This window comes from Megachile rotundata, chromosome 4, assembly GCF_050947335.1.
Source record: "Megachile rotundata isolate GNS110a chromosome 4, iyMegRotu1, whole genome shotgun sequence".
Lineage (NCBI taxonomy): Eukaryota > Metazoa > Arthropoda > Insecta > Hymenoptera > Megachilidae > Megachile > Megachile rotundata.
Window position 1 is genome coordinate 20714025 of NC_134986.1, and position 23203 is coordinate 20737227.

Consider the following 23203-nt stretch of genomic DNA (forward strand, 5'->3'; position numbering starts at 1 on the left):
ATCTTGTTCGAGCTGTGGCAAATTTTGATGTATTTGTGGAAGCGGGAAGGATATTTCGAAAGCTTACCTAACAGGAGATTTCTGGTCAGTTTGCTAGTCTTTGACATGGTGTAATATAACGGTGACAACTATGTCTGTTGATCAGTTAATAATTTAACGAATGGACTTTTACTCAACTCTAGCGTCAAAGCACACCAGATTGCAATTACCGTAAAATTGAACTGTCCTTCTTTGCATCCTCTAAGAGAATCTGTAACAAAGTAAATATCTGATATATTTCAAAGAAACAGAATATCATAAATTCTCTTTCGGCGATGCACCGAATTAAAAACCAGAAAGTGACATAAAAAATCAGTAACCCTTAAAAATTGCAGACCTAGGTCGAAGAGGAAACGAGCGTACAAATTGAACGCGGTCGTGGAACGATCATAACCCGACCGTTCCGCAGGATCCAGGCGTGCTGGAATACCTGTCGTTACGACTAGTCGTTGTTTCAACCCCGTCCTAACGAAGAAATAAAAAGGAAGGTTCTCCGTATATATCCGGGCTTCGGAAAGTCTTTGACGATGGAATAAAGGAGTCGGCTTCATCGGATCCCGGCAATAAGAGGCAGGATATTCGATCAGCTTCCATCATCCGCCGCAGGATCACGACGATTACGCGATTATGTTTTCGCGGGTCCCTCACGAACCGACCAATCCTCGAACGACACGTAAAAGCGCGAATTCTGTGCCAAGAATATAGACCCGTCTTAATGGGAACAATCCTGTCGTGGATTCGCTTCACGTACGAACCTCTTTTCAATCGTGCGAGCAACCGAGTCGTTTAGCGGGCAAATCGCCACGTTTTCGTTTATGCACGATTCGAAAGACGATTCGAGATCATTGGCCGAGCTATGTACGGAAGAGAGATAGTTTCTTCCGTGACCTTAATAGGAAATCAGGTTGACCGGCAAAGATTGTATCCGGCACAACGAGTCGGAAACTTTTGCCCCCTCCGTCTTCTGTTTGCTCCGTTTTTTATCGAATCTTCTTTGGCTTCCTTGCAACGCGTGCTCTGACCCAGTTGCTATTCCCGTGGAAATTCAAGATTGTGGACAGATACCAAAGATCCCTGACTTTTGGCTTTTCTTCCCCTTACGGCGGGCTACTTTGCGACCAACCGTTAGTTTTTTATACTTTTCGTTGCCCGTGTTTTGTCGCGACGTCGCCTGTTACGCTGAAATTACCCGAGGGTTGAAATAACGTCGATTCAACTGTTATGTAACCGTAGTCACGAACTGCATTTTCAGCAACCCCGAAGATTTTTAATGAATATTTCAATCCTTTCGCCGTTGTAATCTTGCAATAGCAGGTATTCTATTTGTTCATTCTACAAATTATTTCCGTCCAACATAAACATAACGTGCATCACCGAATGAGTAATTGTTTTCGAGCTCCTTCTGAGTAATTGCGATTGTCGCGTTACGAGCGTTATTCGCTTCGGTAACCAGCCCGTTAAAAAGCCCGCTAATTCATGAATCCCGCGCAGAATAATAAATCGAATTTATATTGCTTCTGGACAATATCGATCGCATCCATCGAGGAATTTTCCCGGGGAAGAGTATTCGGCAAATTCCGCGAATCACGTAACGGAAAGGATCGTCTAATTTTGGCAAAGCCAGTTATCGTCGAGCTGAATCCACGCAGCTTGTTTGAGAGGCTGTGGCGGACGTCTATCTACGTGGGTGTGTTGCTCCGTCGTGTTATTCGTTTATTATGCTAGCTGGTTTGGCTGGCTTATATTGTGCCGGGTGGCGTTGTAAATGCATGGCTGGCACTGTTCTCCAAGCTACGATACATCCTCCTCGTTCGCCACTTTCATTTTCAAACCTCTCAGCTACGAGTTCGAGCTGTCCGATCCTCTCGATCGAATCGAAGTGCTCGCGAGATGTGGCGATCGTTTACAGCGAACTGCGCAACGAACGATACCGTGAAACGCTGTTACGCGTTTGCGAATTACCGTCCAAGTTGCCATAAATTATCATAAAACTTTCTTAGTGTCGTCGAGTTAAAAAAACTTGAAACACACCAGTGACATTTTCGAGGATTTTCATCGAGGTTCCAGGGTGATTATGTTCCTAAGTGGACGAACGTGACGATAGAAGACAAAAGGGTCGGTGCTTTTACAACTCCAAAGATCACGGACGATTTCTCTTTCGTCGGTTCTCTGTGTTTGCCTCTCCGTCTTTCTAATTAAACCAAACAGCCCTACCGTAAATACGCGACATTTAATTTAACGCGCAGCATGACCGTAAATTCAGTCCAGGAATTCCCTGTGTCCGTGGAGGTTCGCGGAGGGCTATAAAAGTTTTCCCAAGGGACGCGTTGCGAGTGAACGAAACGGAGGGTGCAGGCCGTACGCGGTGAAATGCGTTTCACGAGAAGCTGCGTAGTTACCCGAGATTCTTCTCGTTTCCCAACGACCGGTGTCGCAGTTTAAATCGAGGACCGTCTGGATATTCAATCACGACAGTATCGATGATCTATGTCCGCGGGAGAAGAAAGGACACCGACGACGAATGGTAGAGGGACGTTTCAAAGGATTATTTAAATCTGTCGAGAAAAGGTGATTTATGTCATTGCCAGGGCCATGCCTCTCAGATCGGAAGCTTCCTCTTCGAGGGACACCCTTAACACTATCACCACTACGGTTAGTTCGAAATCCCTGCGAGAAATCGATATCGGTTCCGATCTTTATCGCTGACGCGGTATCTTCTCCGTGTCCATTTACGACACGTCTTCGAAAATACTGACGACGCGAACAAGTTTTATTTCGGACTTTGAATTTTAGCAGTTTTACGACAAATTTATTTGTAGCACATTATTTTAACCCTTTGCGCTCGAACGTAATGTGACTGTTTGCAAACAGCAATTTTAAAATTTAATGAACTCTCTTGAGGTTATTATTTCTCTACTAATAATTTTCACTATTGTTTGCTTCTCTATGTTTATACATCACACGTGTCATATTATAGAATCAATTAAAAAATGCTTATTTCAAATTATTGTATTAAATAAAATGGTGACTGAGAATCACCCCTCGAGCGCAAAGGGATAAATTTTTATCACAATAATATATGATAGGTACAATGCTACTTGGTTCCAAATCACAAATCATTTAATTACGGCGAATAAACTTGCTTCCATAAAAACGTGAAAACATAAAAGTCAAGTTCGTACGAGTGGAATATATTGAATCGGAAAGGTACATCCTGTATGTTTAAAACAACCGCGTTACCAATGTCTAAAGTTCGAAACTGGAGTTGCGAAATGTTTTTCAAAAAATAAATTGGTCACAGTAAAACATTGATGGCTGTAAAATTGAAATGGCAGAGAAAAGTTTGGAAGCGTAGCGTTTTTTCAGTGGTTCGAAATTTAGTGTCGTTTCGATACGACTTCCGTTCCGGTTGTTCGAGTCCCATCTCGATCTTTCGAACTCCTCCCAAAGGATCCGAAGTTTAGAGTCTAAACTCTGTTGCAACCTGGAAGACGGATGTGCAGGGAGTCTTTGGGCCAGTCACGATCTTAAAATTACCCTCGTTCCGAGCTTAGTCCTTGTTCCGAAGAAGTACAAAGAGAAGCGTACATGAATGGAAGAGGAAAAAATGTGTAACGTCCTTATACGACGCATTAACCGCGCGGCGGTCGTTAAATCGGGGAAATGGCGTCGTACGAACGCGGCCACGAAGATGAGGTCGGTGGAACGTGATTTTCTGTTGCGGAAACGTAACACGCGCACCCGTATGTCGCGCCGTATACAACGCCTTTTGTAAAAATAGAAACGCTAGGAAATCCGTGTCGTTTAATTTTAATCCCTCTGTTTTTGCGCGATTTAATGGAAAATGCTCCGTCGCCATTTTTTACTCAATTTAACCCGCAACGAGTTATTCTCCACATTTACGTGCCGGTTTATCAGATATCCTTCAAATGTCGGCTCTTTCATCAGCAAAATATTTTAATTTCAAGAAATATGCTAGCTTGATATGTCTCAAAATTTTGGAAGACGCATTTTGTACATTTTGTAAGTTACGAATGAATTTAATTTTAGTTCTGAAATATTACAAAGTAATGGTATTTAAAATTCAAAGCATATTTGACGTGCAAAGTACACCTGTTGCGAACACAGAAAATTCATTACCGAGAGATAATTCGCCATGGTTGTTTACGTATTTGTAATATAGCCCGGTTTAGTCCGCGCTTAACGCGAAATACATTACGAAATAGGCCGTTTCTGTGTTCGCGATTATCTACATCCGGTGGTAGGTCAATTTGAATATGATAATAGCAGGGAAAACGTTGCTACTCACGGTATCACACGATGATTCCTAACGCAACCAAATGATACGTATACAGGTCGCAACAATTGCACGGCATGCAAAACAGGTTGAATGCCGTGGGTCACCGGCGACGTCATAAATGAAATATATTTGAATAATTGAGAAAAACATTACGCCAGTTTTATTTCACAAAGCGTTATATTCTGGGAAAGTGAAATATGTGTTTATTTTACTGTGATGCATTCGTCAATTTTTTGATGCAGAGATGTTTGCATTATTGGATTTATAGGTTCTTAGATCTATAGATTCATAGATTCCTAGATTCAAGTTTGTGGATTTTTACATTTCTCTTGAACTTCCGGATTTTCAGTTCTCCATATATCTAGATCCCGACTACAGAGATTCTTGCATCCCCAAATCTCTAGTCCCCCATACACCTATACATACGTATGCACATATGTATCGTCTTCGACATCCCCAGTTGCATACATCGCCGTATCTCTGCATTTCTCCACTGCGAGTAAATTGAAAGCTGAAGGTTTAATATTTTGTACGCAACACGTCCAGTTTTCCCGCGATAACGTTAAATCGCACGGGTGTTGGACGAATGGAAATAGGGCTGTCGCTTCAGCCGCGATCGCTATCCAAAATTTAATACCGCCCGATCTGGACATCGTGCTTTTTTCTCCGCTTTTATTTCGTTCGTGCGATGGCGCCGATTGATGCGACCAGAAAGAAACCACTCGTCATCCGAGTAAATAAATTCTTTGTTCCCTTCTGGTACACCTGATGTTCTTTGTATACCTTTGACGCGTTCAATCTTTCGTTTTTTTTATTGCGTTTTCTCGGAATCTGTTTTTACTACCACGTGTTGGTATTAACACTCTGTCCGTTACAGAGGAAATGACCGTGTCTATGACCCGGTGCGATAAATATCTCTTGCCATTTCGAAATTTCGGAAACATAAATCAATGCGGTACAAAGGACGATTCCAGATTTGATATCCAAAGTTGTTAAGGGAGATATTGTTCCGTGAATTACTCAGGGGTTAATTGCGTTTACATTTGGAAGCTTGGCACGATATTCGAAAGCAAATAGAACGTGACACGGTAGACGCAAACAGGACATAACAGGATGGCATAGAATCAAAGACACGATACTTGATAAAGGTCAGCTGTCGCACCATTGTCGTGAAAGTTAACTATTTTGTATAAAAAAGAAGTTAATAGAATGCTCCAATAATTGAATTCTGTCTAATCGAGCTGATGGTGCCAGGCTCACCGTTAGACTCAGTTTTGCTAATCCAACATAACCTAAAATACGAAGCTTGTGAAGCTTGGTTTTGAATCGGCAAGATTTTTTAAATACACCGACAAGATTTTGATAATGCACTGACAAGAAATGGTTACAAAATCATCGTCAAAACAGAGAGACATTAATTAAATATATTAAATCGAGAAGTTCATCAAAGTCTGAATAGACTAGGTGTACGAAAGTTTCAAAAATACATTATTTTCAAACGAATAGTGTAGAGTCGTCCTTTCCTTGCGGCCATCTTGTTAACATTAGCAAACACCTCGTCTCAAACACCTACTAAACTTTGCCTTTATTAAGCATAGCAGTCCAAAAATAGCTGACTACGAAGAGTAAGCAAACAAGATGGCCGCGAACAAACAATGTACGCCGTAAACCGTTTTTTGTAAAAACACGGAGCGGTTGGAAATGGGCGAAACAATAACTGGACATTTGTCATTTGTTGACAGGACGAGCGACGTCGCACCGGAAGGTACGTCGCCGGTGGGGCCGTTCTGGCAATCATGTTGCTCAGCTTGCACCATGCACTTTTGCGGGACGCGTCAACCCTGGCCGGTGTCTGCATACCCGCCATAATAATGGTGTGCTACATTGTCTGGATCCTGTATTCCGCCCATCGGGATAGACGAAAGGTAACGAGTTCCAAATCGCGGCCGTGCAAACGCGTTTCGAGCGACGCTGTTTCGCGAAGCTGGAAAATTGCCAGGGGGCTTCGTTAAATGTTTACACAATTTTTTCGCTACAACGACGGGTTGAAATTTGTTGCGATAGTTATTTTTTCCCCCGGCAGCGAAGGGAGCAATTTTGCGACGCATCTATGGTGTTTTTAAAGCGGACCAGTTTGCAAAAGCAACACTTTTTTACTCGGGCGAAACGGTTATCGGCATTTTTAGATACAGCAATTTTCTCTGTTGTAAAAGTGCTGTTTCGAACTTCAAAAACGGAGTTCGATCAAAATTGATCTTATCTCTGGATTGGTTTCGTTTTCTAGAAAAGTTTCGTCGAACTTCGGTAATAACAGCTCGACGATATATTCGCTTTATTGCCCATTGTTCATATCGGACGTTGTAAAATATCGAATTGCTCGAAATATATTTCTTGCAAAGAAAAACTTTGTGACTGCTGTTCCGAACGTTAACTATTAAAAAATTGATTCTTCCCTTTGAAATTTTCTATCGAAACTTGCTAATAAAAACGATTTTATTAAATGAACACAATCGTTGAACCCGATAAGCGGATAAAGTTCCCGTAGCGTGTAATCTTTGCTAAAGGCTCCAGATTAATTCTCGAAACTTTTAATCCCGTCTAGTTCAAAGTTCCCAAATATATCGGTGGTTAGTTCTCGTCGTAATTATCGCGCGGCAAAACAAAAAGAAAATCATCTCTTAAATTCACCCTCGAAGTTAAGCTCGTGTCGGACGAATTAAGTAAAATAAGGTACTTAAATTTTTATACTCGACGTTGAGGAGTGGAGGGAAAAAGAAGAGAAAGAACAGTCTTTCGAACGTCAGCGAGAGCAAAAAGGCGTACGAGCTTCTCCGCGGCCGTTTGTCTCTCGAGATGAAAGTTGGCCGCTTTTTCATAAAGAGACACAACCACCGGCGAAGTCGAGTGAATTTCTGAAGTGTTTCTTTTTCGCGAAAGCTTAAACTCCTCCGAACTCCTATCGAACCAGAAACTTTTATTACGCCTCGTTCCTTAAAAATCACCCTTTCTTTGTTCCACTTTTATCTTCGTGACCTGAACCCATCAGCATTATCGATGGAATTAACTACTCATCGGCCTTCTTTTTCTAGACAGTTTCCAGACATTTACAAATTATAGTATTTTTATTTTTGCAAGTTTTGGACTTTTTTACCAATTCTCGAATTACTAAGTTTCGCAACTCTCAAGTTTTCGGATCCTCAAGTTCTTGAATTCTCGCGTTTCCAAATTGTCAAATCCCCAAATTCTTAAATCCTCAATTTCTCAATCCCCTAAATTTTCAAGTTTCCAACTTCTCACGTCCCTAAATTCTCAAGTCCTCAATTTCTCACTCCCCAAATTCTCAAGTCTCCAATTTCTCACGTCTCCAAATTCTCAAGTCCTCAATTTCTCACGTCTCCAAATTCTCAAATCCCCGAATTCCCAATCCCCCAATTTCTCACGTCTCCAAATTCTCAAATCTCCAAATTCCTAATCCCCCAATTTCTCACGTCTCCAAATTCTCAAATCCCCGAATTCCCAACCCCCCAATTTCTCATGTGTCCAAATTCTGAAATCCCCAAATTCCAAACCCTCCAATTTGTCACGTCTCCAAATTCCCAACTCTCCAATTTCGCACGTCCCCAAATTCTGAAGTCCTCTAATTTCCAAATTTCCAAATATCTCAATTTCCAAACTAGCAATTTCCCAACCCTCCAAATATCCAGTAAACCAAACGAACGCTTTTAGAGCAGCACAAATGAAACGTCTAATTTAAGCGAGTTTGGGAATAAATGTCGCGTGGCGGTGAAGTAGAAAAAGCAACGACACGAGCGTGCGAGGTATGGCGAATTAGAGAGTTGATTCGCGCCGGCGACGAGTTTGAATTGGACAACTTTTTCGCCTTTGGGATAGTTTTAATCTCATAATAAGTCATCGTGATTGGACGCGATGCATCCGATGGCGTGGAAACTAATTAAATTGGCTATAGCTTGAATTTGCAACAAATTGCGCTCGTGGTGCGCAGGTGTTATTGGAAGCAATGCTTAATCGTGATCGTTTAGTCAGCGCTTTTCAATTGCACTCGTGGATATAATTGGCTCATGTAAAATTAATCTACTTTCTGTTCCACTGATTTTCGATTATTCTTCTGTTTATAACATTTGTGTCTTTTACTGTTAAATTAAAACGAGCTTTTACTATTAATTTTCTGGTGAAACCAATTTCTGTCGGATAGATTTTTTAATACCACCGATATCTAGAGAGTTCATTTATTAAAAATAGCGAATTTGAAGCTATCAGTTTAGATTTCTCTATTTTTCCACGAAGCTATCGTTCGTAGGAAATGAAAGGTCATTCGAAAAATCAATGGTTCTCATCCGGCCAAACAGTATTTACGATTTTCCGCCTGTTCTTCCTGTGCGTTTAACGCGCGGACAAACAATGAAATTCAAATGGGATAAAGCGTCGCTACAACGATGACTATGACCACTTTTCACGCTCGATGAATTCCTGTCCATTGCGAAAATTTAAATGCACGTAACGATCGGTGCGTGAAAAAACAAGCGATAACTGCCTGTTTACTATGGATATTCACGATCGTGACAAATGTTGCTAGAAATTAGTCAGTCATATTTCCGTACCTTCCAATTTACAAATATACAAACTCTAATTTTTAACCGGGTTTCTCAAGTTTGAAAATTTAATTTAACAGAATTGTTTCTGTTAGAGAAATCTCTTGTGTACCTTCCTTCCGTATCTCAAAGTGGAAGATTATAAATGACCTTTATCCAGTAGTTTATGATACGGAGGAAGTTTATGATACGTCACGTAACGAGGTAAACGGAAGTAGGCGAATAATCGAAACGAGAAAAATAAGCAACAAACGCTGAAGGTAGTCGGCGCGCTAGAAGTTTAAACTGGAACAAGGTTAGTTGATAACATAAAACGGGGTTATCTCTTTCCAGGTAGGATTCGTGATTTATGAGGATTAAAAGCGGGGTTCCTTGGATGTTCTCGCTGTTTAACGCGTCTCGAATGAACCGCGGAATAACTTCCAATGGAATTCCTCCTCTTCTTTGTATCATCGTTATCGCGAGAACACATGTCCTAGTACAACCTCTGATATTTAAAGACTCTCTTCGCAAGATTGAACATAACTTTCCTATAAAATGATTACTTCGATGTAAACATCTTTTTCTCGCCTTACAAACTCGTTTAATCTTTCATGGAAAAGAAGGTATTATCCTTCTTTACTCCTTTCTTTATTCTGTGGCGAACGCGTGCGAACTTCACAGCGGTGCACAACCTGGTCAATCGAATTCTGGTGACATTTGAGTAACATGAAAAGAACTATAATTTGTGGGATAGTTATGAGGTCCTTTTCTGCGTTGCCAGTTTTAGTAACTGTTAGTCAACAATAGAGATACTTTTTGTAATAGAATTTCTCTGTATGATCGCAGACAGATTTAGGAATTAAACAATGAAAAATTGAAGAATTTTAGAAATTGCATACTTAGTTGTATTTATTGGTTCATTTATACTTGTGCAATTATAAATGCAACGAATATAATTAAAATCTTATTATAGAACATACTGTGCTTGGGTTTCAATTGTGCAAGAATTAAAATGTAAGAATTAATGTGTAAAAAAAATTATTATGTAGGAAGACTTTCATTTAATCATTGCCCTTGCTCTTGTAGACCCTTGCGTTTAATACAATCTTACTGTATATTCCACTTTTTCGAGAGACTGAATAACATTTTCATCTTCATGAAACTGACGTGATATTGCCAACATCAGTCTACGAATCTTCCATTTTTCACCACGTAATGAAAAACTTCATTATAACGTGAATTTAATAAAAGTCTGCTCATAAGATATAACATTCAGCTGTGTACAAAGAGAGAAACTGTCCATAATTTACCTAAAAATGAACTTATAATTTTGAACACCTAGATGAACCTGCAATACATGTTCCGAATGAAATCGACAAGTTTCATTTTCCAAGAGTTGACATCTCGATATTCTGGTTTCAGGCGTCGAGGCTCGCGACGGCGATGCAGCTGACGGAAGTGATCAGCGTCCCATCCGGATCCGACGAGACGATCTGTAAAAACGGGAAGAGCAAGAAGGAGAGGCGAAAGTCCGAGTGTCCGAAATTAGCCTACGGTGCGCAGTCCCGCGAGAATCCCGCGTTCTCCTCCAAAGACGAGACGTCGTGAAAGAGGAACTCGCCGTGGAATTCCAACTCTCTTCCCGACTGTTTTTCCTATTTTTTTCGTGGCGTGTCTCTCTGGAGATCCTCTTCCATCTTCTCTTTTTCTACGCGTCACGAATAATAAATACGGGCTCGCTTATATTAATATTCGCACGTTCGAGGTTTCTATACGCGAATTTACGCGATGAAATTATTTGTTTATTCGACATCGAGGATTATTTGTTTGTTCCGCGTGACGCAACGTTCGGCCGCAATTTTCGTACGTGCGTTCCGCGCCTGCCCACGTATTTCGCAAATAAATCTGTTCGCCGGCAAGATAAATCGCACGGCTGGCTCGAATTTATTTTGCGGGGACAAATCGGCCCGGTCGAGGGTCAATTCGATCGTGGACCAATTTCGAGGGTTACCCTTTCGTTCGAACGTGCCCGTTTTCGACAAAATTCACGGATTCGAACCGCGTGTCTCTTTTGCCTCTCCCTGGTGAGTCAGCCCTGTTTCTCGTGGCTTCTTCGTCATCTTTTATTTCGCACCTCGGCGGCTCGTAAATTGTGCTTATAAAGACTTATGCGGAATATTACTTGTACAATGCGGAGCCTGTTTAACGCGATTCAACGAAGGTCTCCCATTCTTCAGGGTAATCCAGAAAATTCGAGGATGAAGGACAGGGGGTGGAAGATAAATGCTTTTAATAAAATTGCATTTCGGTCGGACGCGAGTTCGAAGAAAATTTACGCTTTTTATGACAAATAAAGATTCTGTTACAAAGTATGACTCGTTTCTTATTGGGTTTATGATCAATGTTTTCCTGTAGTAAACAATTTTATAGACGATTCGATTCGTTCACTCGCGTACATGTTTTCTTACTGCATTTAATTAACCGTTAATCGGATACATTCTCCTCTAACTGCCTGTAAAGTTTCTTTCTTTATCGCCACAATTTTTCAACGCCACCTGAATAACAGTCCTCCGTTTCCGCGAAAGAAAACCCAAGGGTGTAACCTCGGCCAGAGGAGCGATTCAGCGCGGCCGCGTTTTAATAGACGGCGTTCATTAATTAGGAAAAAATATGAAGTGACGGCGAGATTTATTAGCAGAACCTCCGCAATTCATTTTCGTCGCAGATCGTTTCCTTCTTATCTCTCGATTATTCCTCGAATTAAGCGATTCGAGAGATAGGGAGAAAAGGAGGAAAAAAGAATCCTCGGCGTTCGAAGTACAACGGTCGATCTCGTCGAGGGGAAACAGCGCAGGAGAGAACACCGGATGTTTCTGGCACGGCTGAACCACCAATTCGATTGAATCGTGTTCGATTCGTGCGGATTACGCAACCAGTAATTCAAGCAGATTCTATTTCGCCGGAATAATTAGATTCCGGGACATGCGACTGCGGCATCCATCTTTCAATTACAACGCGGAAGGAGCACCATTTCGACGCTTGTCCATCTGCACATTGTCCATGATTTTTACAGACTCAAAGTTGAATTAACACTATGATGTCAAATTAATTTACTTACATGTAAAGCAGAAATCGAGGACTTTTAATTCTTTGCACTCTTCAATTTCTTTTACCTGTCAATTTCTTAATGCCTAATACAATGTATTTGTCAAATGTATTAAAGCTAACTATTCATGGCTATAATATTAAAATGGAGAACAAGTATATGTGAGCATTTTATGTTCAATGATTATTGACTGCATAAATTATAATGGGACCTAAACTGCAAATTGAAGAGTATTTAAAATTTGAGGGAGATTTGTCAAGTCTTTCAGTGAGGTTCTGAATAGTGAGTCATGAGTCAGACTCGTTTAAGTAGCCAAGGGGTTAATTTACAAAATAGAACAAGGAAGAAGCTCTGCATTAAATGTATCACAACAGCGTGGAGTGTGTAACATATATATTTTTCATTTATTATATTATGACTGCACAAGTCATAATGGGACCTAAACTGCAAATTGAAGAGTATTTAAAATTTGAGGGAGATTTGTCAAGTCTTTGAGTGAGATTTTGAATAGTGAGTCATGAGTCAGACTCGTTTAAGTAGCCAAGGGGTTAATTTACAAAATAGAACAAGGAAGAAGCTCTGCATTAAATGTATCACAACAGTGTGGAGTGTGTAACATATATATCTTTAATTTATTATAAACAGTAAATAAATGAAAATATTGTGGCGACAGGGAAAGTTCCGAGTGGAAAACGAGGTCTGGATTTTGTCAGAGACCTTTTGACCCGTCGAGTCAATAGAGTCATTAAGTTGTAAATAGTTTTGAGCTGGCTCGACGGGTCTAAGAGGCCCTCGGCCCTTTCCACTCGGGACTTCCCAAAAAAGGAGAGAGTTTTCTCTCTCATGCGAAAATATTTTTCGGGAGACATTCGAGTCTCGATCTTCGTATCGCGCCTTCTGTATAAATAAAAGTCATTCGCCAAATACACGATTTTATTCATTTCACGTACATCACCTCAATATATATTTAACCTATTTATAAGGTCCAAGAAAAATATAATATCGACATAGGAGTGCAAAAGGTTAGAAGCGTATAAAAAGAGAGAACCTGTAATTACATCAGTGCTCGTTAATCAAGACGATTAAAACCTCTGTCCTTCAGTGGTTTTCATCAGTGATTTTCGTGCAAAGGATAACGACTAGAAACCTTTGAGACACCTTTGATCAGATGTAATTACAAAAAGAATTTTGTAGTGTTTATTGTCCAAGATCCATCGGAAGTTTGATGGCGTCAATGCGGTTAAGTTGGCTTGTTTCGAGCCGAGGAGGAAGTTTCGTATTGTTGTGGTAATCAGATTGGCGAGGATGTTCTTTAAACGAGCTGACCTCCGAGCAATTACGGAAGTTCGGGTTAGTTCGAAGGAGTCGGATATAGACAACCCTGGACACCGTTTTGGGTTAACGAGTGGAGCGGATAATTTATGGGATAGATAGGATTTTCCCGGAAGGAAATCCGTTGACACGGTATCTTGAGCCCAGATCTCGTATCTCGTTCTTGGGACGTCTCGTTCAAAACAAACTCAACATTTTGTCCTCTCCCGAGAATTTATCTCCTGTTTTCGCTTTTTAACGATCCGGAGTTTCGCGTTTACAGCTCACCGTTTAATATTTTCTTTTTTTTTGCTCTTTTGCTTCGTAACCTCGAAACGTGACGCTCCTCGTGACAGGCAAACTTGTAAAAGCGCGAGTTCCACGTTCGAAACTCGTTTAATCTTGGATAAGTTGGAAAAGTGCTCGATCGCACGGTTCGTCGTTGAAAAATCAAACGTCCCGGTGTTGAACGACGCGAGTTTTCCCGAGAAGAAACGAAATTTGAAATAACCTTCCTGCGGAATGGCTGGCTGCGCCATTTGCTCGGAACGTTCGTTGAACATTCTGAAAATCCAGAAACTCCGATTCATCGAACTCGGGTTATTAACAGCACGGACTTTATTATCTTTTAATTCGATAATGAATATCTCGATATTACGAGCACTCGTGTTTTATATAATTAACTCGATTGAACCTCCCGAGAAAACACAGCTTGAGTTAAGTACAATTCACCCGGCGAATGCGTTAACACCCTCCGTTGAAAACCTTTACCAAAACTGCCTGAAACACGAATCAAATTTCCGAATATTATTTGACCAAATATTATTTTGTTTGGCGCAGTCAAAAATATACCGCCATAATTTTAGCAAAGTTGCGATACTTTAAACCCGATGATTCGATGTGCAATTTTCAGCGTGTTAATTTTACCAAAACTTGTTGTTTCGCATCGCCACATGCCTCCGCCTGTTTAAACACAATAATTTTTACGCGAGAGCGAAACATTCACGGGCGAAAAATTCGTCGGTTGTTTGTTTTGGTACTCGGTTGTAGAAACCGTATTTTCATCGTAGAGAGCGTCGAAAGCGATTACTTATCGTGTATATATGACCTTACCCATAATGGACAAAGTGTGTGCCCACACTGACCATCATGGTCGAGACCTTTCGCGCTGCGCCATCGTTCGCCTTTCCTTTCATTACGCTCGACCTGAAACGCATTAGCGCCGTTGAAATGCGTTGGGCTAGAAAAAGTGCTTCGATCCTTTCCGTTACACTTTATTGCAGCGACAAAATTGAAAAACTGACGAAGGACTCAGTTTTAAATCTGAGGGAGAAATTGGAGAGTTGGAGATTTAAGAATTTGGGGATCTGAGTAGGGGACTTGGAAATTGGGGATTTGGGCAGTTAGAGATAGGGAAATTTGGAAAATTAGGAATTGGGGGATATGGGAATTGGGGAATGTGGGAATTGGGGAATGTGGGAACTGGGGAATATGGGAATTGGGGAATGTGGGAACTGAGGAATGTGGGAATTGGGGAATGTGGGAACTGGGGAATATGGGAATTGGGGAATGTGGGAACTGAGGAATATGGGAATTGGGAAAGGTGGGAATTGGGAAATTTGGGAATTGGGAAATGTGGGAATTAGGAAATGTGGGAATTGGGGAATGTGGGAATTGGGAAATGTGAGAATTGCGAATGTGGGATTTGGGGAATGTGGGAATTGGGGGATATGGGAATTGGAAAATTTGTAAATTAAAAAACTTGAGAATTTGAGCATCTGTAAATTTATAAATTTACAAACCCGCAAAACAATATTTCCGACAAAGTTTCGCTGCAACCACGTATTTTTTCTTGGAACATTAAGGTAAGTGTGTAGCCTGGAGCACAATGGAAACGTCTCTGGAACGGATGTAAGCGTCGATCCCCTGTCGCGAAGCAAGAAACGAGAAAGAATAGCTCCTGAAAGCTTTTTTCAATGTTCCACCGCCCGGGATGAATCAGGTAGGATGCTATAGCATCGATTTCGTTGAACACTCGACGATACCGTCAGTATCCGACTTGCAAAGTGATTTTTCCGTCGCAAAATTGGAACTTTATTACCGTGATAGAATAAGAATAATTCGACTGTAATCTCGTCGGGACATCGGTTAAGCAGAATTATGTCGAATCAACGGTCAACACAATGCTCAATTAATCGTCACAACGGGGATATATCAACAACGTTGAACGCGAAATTTCGCGAACCATCTGGCTGGAAGCAGCTACAATCAGCGAGATTCAATCGGCGAGATTTATTGCGCGACAGCATGAAAGCCAATGCTATAATTTCGTCCTTCACCGGCGAAAATGAAGCGGACAACTAGAGGACGTTTAATGTGCTTTGACAAATCTGTTGCAACGTCTCCTCCAACTGCAACTTTTCACTTTCTGTTCATTTCACTATAACTGATGGTCAACTTGCAAATTTATGACTTAAGTTTTATATGGTATATGGTTAAAAAGTTATGAAATTTTTTAATAAACAATAAGTAGTTTATATGTATATAAGAAGAAGGTTCTCTGGCGAAGATATAGAGTTTCAGAGAAAGGCAGAACCGATTGAAATGTCCATGCGGAAATCGAGAGGCGAGATGCTTCCAGTACGACACTCCGAGAAGCATGAATTTATGGCACATTTTTCAGGGAGTTTTCTGTCCCCTGTCATTTTACTCTGACTTGTCCCAGTTGGGACATGCTATGTTTATAGCTGTTATAAATAAATTTATATTATGTACTCGCATAAACATACGTATGAATGCACCTCGAAAATCAATATTAGTTACATACAAAATTTATAACAAACAAATAGTGAATTATTAGGGAACATGAAATTAAATTCAATTAATTCGACCTATTTAATGGAACACTCCACATATGAATATCAAAGGCACTACCCGAGGTGTCACTTCTTGTTGCATCTACTTCTTAATTTTAATGTTGTATCTACTTTATGACAATCATCTTTTGCTAACTTCTAATTTACCAAACAAATCAATGTCTTAGATCAAGAACATCGAATCGAATCATACTTTCAGTTCTGACTGTACCGCGGAAAAAAGAATATTCTACAAATTGCCTGGCCAGAATTGCTCTCAGGATTTCCGGGGAATATCCTCCCCTCTTAAGAGTCATATCTGTCACCTACACCGTATTACTGCAATTTATTATTTCCTCCTTAAGAAGTTTCTGAAACGCAGCTCACGTATCACGGTGGAAAAAGATTGCAGAACAATTCTATTCCGATCGTAAGTTCGAACGCCATTCCGTAACGAGTATCCGACGAGCGTGAACGGTTTCTCGCAGCCGACGGTCGTTTCGATATCAATTTAACCGAAACTCCAACATGTTATCGCGTCGTCGTTAACGCGAGTCCGCGCGTGCACGCGCACGGAACTGACAGGTATGCGGCTATATACGTAGATACATCGCATTAACGGACTGACGTGTACCCTGGCTTCTATTAATTCAGCGAAGCGGCATGCACGTGCGTCACTTTGCCAGTTTACTGGACGTACACTAATGGTTCGTCGTTTTGACGGTGCGCGAGCTACAGACGTATTTATTCGTAATGCGGTTACGGATACGACTTGCACGACGCGATAATTATTAATTAACGAATACGGTTGTCGGCGAATTTAAAATGTGATTAAAACGATTTTCGAATGTAATAAAACTAACGCGATTCCTGCAGTACGATTTGGAGATTGAAGTTTAATGAAAACGTCCGAGCAAAAGTTTCATGGAGATGTCAAGATAGAATATAATATCCGTACTATGCATTATAATGCCATGGGACATATGTTTACATGATTTAATGCATAGATTTCCATCGAATGCATTGAAATTACTACATAGGCGAACAAGTTTGAAAATTCGCTGAAAAGACCCGTGAATTCAGCTGAAAGTTCTTTAATAGTTTGATTCGTTTCACGGTGACCCTCTTCGGAAGTTATTAACACGATAAGAGAAAATTGAGAAAGTTTTCGATGAAACGGTAAATTCAATGAATCACCGGAAGGCCGATGCGAGATTATAAACAGCAGCGGTAACGCAATACGCCGGAATAAAAATAGGAAACTGAAAGAAAGACCGTACAACTTCACTGAGATATGCGTTTCTCCGATCGAGAAACAAGGTCGGAAAGCACGGCAGGAGCATCGAGGTGCAAGCGTTCCATCTACATTCCGCTCGTGATTCACCTTGCTTTCTTTAATTTCCACCTATCACTGTTCTTCCCTCCACGATATTGTAACTCCATTTTTCTTCAAATTCCTCCGCCTTGCTTTTAAAAAGACAACTTCCCCGTAACTTGAAAAACTCAACTTCAAAATGTATATTATTCTCATTTGCATTCTCATTATCAATTCTTATGTTCTTTCTTGTTTAAAGCAAACTTCCAAACAGCTTACGGCTGCACCATTTGCATTCAATTTTCTTTCTACAGACCGCTTTAATTGTACACCCGAGCCGTTGCATCGTAATGGCGCAATTTAATTAGTTATCAGTTAGAAAGAGTAGGTTTTACTCTGCTACTGATTTGCAAATCTTTGGGAGTTGCCTATGAAGAAATGTGACGGTAATTGCTCTTTGAAAGTGTTACATACGTATTTATTGCCAGGGTGAACTATGTACATTTATTTCTACGGTGAACATTGACCATGCAGTTTTATTGTCACAGTGAACATTGGCCTTACATATTTAATCCTGCAGTGAACATTGATGATACATGTTTATTGCCGCAATGAACATTGACCATGTATATTTATTGTCACAGTGAACATTGACCTTACATATTTAATCTTGCAGTGAACATTGATCATACATGTTTATTGCCGCAATGAACATTGACCATGTATATTTATTGTCAGAGTGAACATTGACCATATATATTTATTCCTACAATGAACATTGATCATACATACTTATTATTACAGTGCACACTGATCATACATTATAGTCACAGTGAACATTGACCATACATATTTATTCCCACAATGGACATTAATCATATTGCCATAGTGCACAGCGGTCATACATATTCATTGTTACAGTGACCATTGACCTACTTATTACTGCAGTGAACATGAGCAGACCTATAACGCAAGAATGCAATTATTTGAATAAATCAGGGGAAAAATTATAAAGAGAAGTTACAAAGGGAAATTACAGGTAATAAAAGGAGGGGAAGAATTGTTTGAAGTTAACGAAGAGATTGTTCTTAGCAAAATGAAGATGCACAAACAACAATATTGCAAAGTTGAGGGAGTTCTGTGCGGTTCGAGACATGTGCAGGGATGCTTGAACGATTTCGCAAGCAGTTCTCGGATCAAAAGGTTGAAAGTGCAGGAAACCGAGTTTCTCGAGGGCCACGTGAACGAGCACGCCTCTAACTGTCGTATCTCGAAAGTTTCTTGGCCCGTACGGTTATTGTTAACTCTAGTTCCTCCTTCGCGCAAGAACACAGTCCACCGTCTCCATTTTTCCGTGCTCAGCTTGGAGGTCCGCGACGCCACGGGAAGATTAATTCGAGCACAATGATCTAAGAAAACGGTCCCGTTGTAAATCGCGCTATCCGATCCCGGGCCAATTTATTTTCGCAATAACGATATATCTCGTGTGTCTCGATTTTCACCCGGCGAAGGGGAAGAGAAATCCATTACCGTGGCCGATGAACTCGCAATAAAAGAGATTTTCTGCGATATGGAGCACAGGATGGGGGACGAAAAAACGTTGTAGCTCGAGCAGAAGAATCCTTAACATTTTCAAAACGATACGAACGGCAGATTTTCACAGAAAGCGTCGCGTTTTATTACGCGAATAAAGATCTTGAACGGAAATATGTACCGCAATTTCAAACCGATTGCCCCAGTAATTGATTATCGCGTAACGTAGAGGTCGTTAACTCGAAACCCCGATGTTTCTCGCTTACGAAGCTGGGCATCATGGTAAACAGATTGTTTACCGCATTTCGCTTCGAAAGTCAAGTGTTAGCCGGTGTGGCGGACCAATTAAATTTAATTCCTCGGCGGAGAGATTGCCCTCGTGACGCGAGTGTATTTGCCCGATTGCTCCGGGCCACGCGTAAAATCCCAGCTCGAAATTTTCATGGCTTTAGCAGAGCGATGCTCCGAGAGATTCAAGGGAAGCAGGATTACGCCTAGATTTACGGAGACAATCACGGATTTGCGGCGCCTGCTCGGGATTCCCTGGTGGTCTCGCGGCAAATTATCCCTGAGTGGTTCGATGCACCATTGTTCCTGCCCGTTATCCGGAAATATTGATAAACAAACGCTGTCCGATAAGGTAGCCGCTAATTAATTGCGCATCGAATCGTGGCAATCGGTTAACCTTTGCATCTATTGTTCTTCGCAAAATTAAAATTCCCTTCATTCGCTTTAATATGTCACTTTTCACTGAATAAACATTCACTCTCCTCACACTTCAAAGAATACAATCATTAACGGTTCACAATACGGAACCAATGCCTACATTTATATCAAAGTGAATTTTAGAAAACTTATGCAACCTCAGACCGACGAATTTTCTCCATTTTCAGAATTCCGAGCTAACTTCAAATGTTTCGAATATATTATACGAAGTCTTCCGAAATAGCAGAATCTGAAGGAACAATATTGGCTTTTACGCGTTGCTAGTTTACAGAGTAAATTAACAGAGAAATCCTTTGTACGAATTGCTACTGTTTGCACGGCAGTACGATTACGTTTCGGAAGTTTTCACTTAATGTTTACTTAACGAAGTTCTTTTTGTGATCGTTTGCATGGATATAGCTATTTACGAAATTGTAAAAGTTGAATTAACTTTGATCAGAAGCACTTAGCAATTTTTTTAAGCATGACGAATCTTGTCCTAATCGATAAAGTCTCAAACTTCGTTCGAGTATGTCATTCAACGTCGTATAGTCGTTTACGGCCATTTTGTCTCTTTACGGCCATCTTGTTTAGATTAGCATCTGTCTCAAACACCGTCCAAAGTTTGTCTTTATTAAATGTACGGTATTTATTGTTCAAAAATATTTATCTAGCGAATATAAAGTACTGATTGTAGTGAATAAACAAGATGGCCGTACAAGTGCGACCCTACGCCATTAAACATCTTTCTAAAGGTTGAAAATGTTCCTGTACCGCAAGGTAATGGGTCTTTTCTTTCACAAACTAACAACGTGTCCCTAGCAATGACATAGACAACGTTCTCTCGCACATTCCTGTATCACCTTATTAAGAATTCATAGTCTTTGCTATTCTGTTATACGTACCAGCAACATCGTTGCAAACGTCTGCATAAATGCATCCATATGCATGAATGGATTCGTTACGGAGTATCCATGATTTATCAGCAGTCGAAAATTTATTTGTAAACACAGGTATATTCGAATATATCGATTTTAATATTTCACGTGTCTGCGATAAAAATATGCTGTTTTTGCTGGACGTGTTTTTTAATCAACTCGCACTTCAAACTGTTTATTTTCGACGAGTTGTCTCGAAGTAACAACTTCGCTCTCTTGTTCAAAACATACTGGCCTACTTTCAACTTTATCCGGACCGTGCTTGGTCATTGAAACTGTGTCTGATCCTCGTGTTTACGCGGTTGTCGTTGACTTCTCAGAATTTCATTCAATTTGTTAATTAAGAGTCGGTGTCCTCGATTAACCTTTGAAGCTGTTCTAATACGGAACACGATCTTTGGGAATTGAAATCCCTCGATTGCTTCGGGTTATTTTTGTTCCAACTCGTGTTTCACATTGTTGCCCTTTTCATTATGCATTCCATTTCAAATTCTTTTGAATTTGCAAGAGTTCGACTAGCGTTCAGAATATTAGTTTTGCGAGAGGAATAAAAAACCTGACGCCAGAGTCGAAATCGCGGCGCGGAAATTAATGCATTCAAATCCAATCCAAGAAGTTGTCAAAGCCGTCGAAATGTTGCGAGTTCAACGATTAAGTCACGTATTGGATGGTGATCTTAACTACGGGATCCGCATTTGGGATGCAAAGTTCAGAATATCGAAGCAAACGTCGAGCGTACATTTATGGCTTAGAAGGAATTTTCGAAACCTTCACGCTCCAGTTCGCTTTGCCCGGCGTGCCTAACCATAAAATAAATAAGCGTCTGAAAATTTGTTTCTGAAAAATGCACAAACCTTCCGCCATAAAGTTTGCTTTAAAAAGCTTTTAGCAATTTTTTCGCACCGGTCAATGCAGTCTTCTTTCACGGAAACAAACGCATGGAAAATGTGGGACAACCTTCTTAGAGAAGATTAGATTTTTATCTCTGAAATAAGCTTGCAAAGTGTAAAATAAGTCGAAGCGAGATATTTTGAGGAAAACGCATTTACGGTTCGAGTAGATTCGAGTGCACTTCAAATCCTTACACGTCCGTCAATTCTGCACGATTCAGCAAACTTTCAGGAGATATTTGAAAATATATTGTAAGAAAATTTGAAAGTTAAAAGGTATAAAATTGAAATTTGTTCGCTGGTAGCCGGCATGTCCGTTCACGCCGCGTTTGTTCTCGCTCGAGCGTTAATTTCGAGGATTTCCCGCAACTCTCTAGGCGGACGTATCACCTTGACTCGCTTCTCTGCAACTCCTATTTCCCGAAACTTTAGGTACACGAAGAATTTCCAGCGAGAGACGCTCGTCGATGCCAAGTATCCTGAATTTCCGCGGAACGCTTCGTCACGCCTCATTTACTCGTACGGACTAGACTTAATATTCGACTTAACGACGACCCGTTTTCGCGGTTGAGCATCGTAAAGCTCGCCACACAACTTCGCCAAGTGTCAATTAGGTTCTTCGCGGTGTTACGTGAACCAGTTACTAAAGAGCGATTCGTGCTCGCGCATTTCGGACACGTGCACGATGTCGACGTACCAGCAGCAACGAAAAAATAAACCACGGTATCATCCTTGAAATGGACAGTTTCGATTTAATCTCCAAACTTTGTTTCACTCTTGCCACGTAAAATGCCAGATAAGACAAAACGTTAGAAAAGTTTTATTCGAATCGAGGTTGTGGGTCTGGGTCACGATCCGCTCTAGTTATACAAGGGTTAAATTCTGCATAATAAGCAACTTGTCTGGTTGTTTAATTAAGCCAACTACAACCTGTTCAGTGGCTTCGAAAAGGAAACGACGCGTCCCGTTTACGGGTGAAGCTTTAATTACACGGAAATTCTCGTGCTTTATTTCCAGTACTTTATAATTCTGCGTACACCGTCCCGCGGTTCCTAAATATTCCTCGGTGGCTTCTATTACCGGATACCAGAGCCAAGGATACACTCTACGCGTTATATTCTGGCGTTTCACTGTAATTACAACCCCGTCGCTTCGAGCGTTATTTAACGTCGGACGATATGCACGGACAAACTGGAAAACCTCTCGCGGTTGTTATAACGTATTGTGACGGTGTCAGTCCGGGTAATCCCATGCTAAAAGAAACGTGGAACATCTTCTTTCGCGTGGAAAAATTTATACAATTTTCCGCGTTGCACCGCGGTTACAAAGGCTCGGAATTTTGTAAACTCGATTATATCTCTTCGAGTGTAAATGACAGACGCGAAGAGAATGTCATGAAAGTATGTACTTGGCAAATTTTTATTTTTTAATGAACCTGTTCGCTCAAGTACCTGGGTGTTCATGTTCTCTGAAATCTGGGACCAGAGACTTTACGATGAAATGTATTCCGATGACATTCAATGAGGAGTATAATGAAAGAGCAGTAATTAAAATGAAAATGAATAAAATTGTATATCGAAATTATATACTGAATAGATTCCGTGAAAGCACAACGATAA

General features: G+C 40.6%; 1 protein-coding gene across 1 annotated transcript; it reads left to right on the forward strand.

Moving 5' to 3' along the window:
* Nucleotides 1–1749: 1749 nt before the first annotated feature.
* On the forward strand, nt 1750–12963 carry LOC100877224 (uncharacterized). Its single transcript, XM_003706473.3, has 3 exons — nt 1750–2691; nt 6082–6264; nt 10354–12963. The coding sequence occupies exons 1-3, from the start codon at nt 2632–2634 to the stop codon at nt 10537–10539; spliced, it is 429 nt and encodes a 142-aa protein (XP_003706521.1). The 5' UTR covers nt 1750–2631; the 3' UTR covers nt 10540–12963.
* The last annotated feature ends 10240 nt before the right edge of the window (nt 12964–23203 follow it).

Coding starts and splice junctions, on each gene's coding strand:
- LOC100877224 (XM_003706473.3), top strand. CDS start 2,632: ATGCCTCTCAGATCGGAAGCTTCCTCTTCGAGGGACACCCTTAACACT. Junction 2,692..6,081: donor TTAACACTATCACCACTACG/GTTAGTTCGAAA, acceptor ATTTGTTGACAG/GACGAGCGACGTCGCACCGG. Junction 6,265..10,353: donor CCCATCGGGATAGACGAAAG/GTAACGAGTTCC, acceptor TTCTGGTTTCAG/GCGTCGAGGCTCGCGACGGC.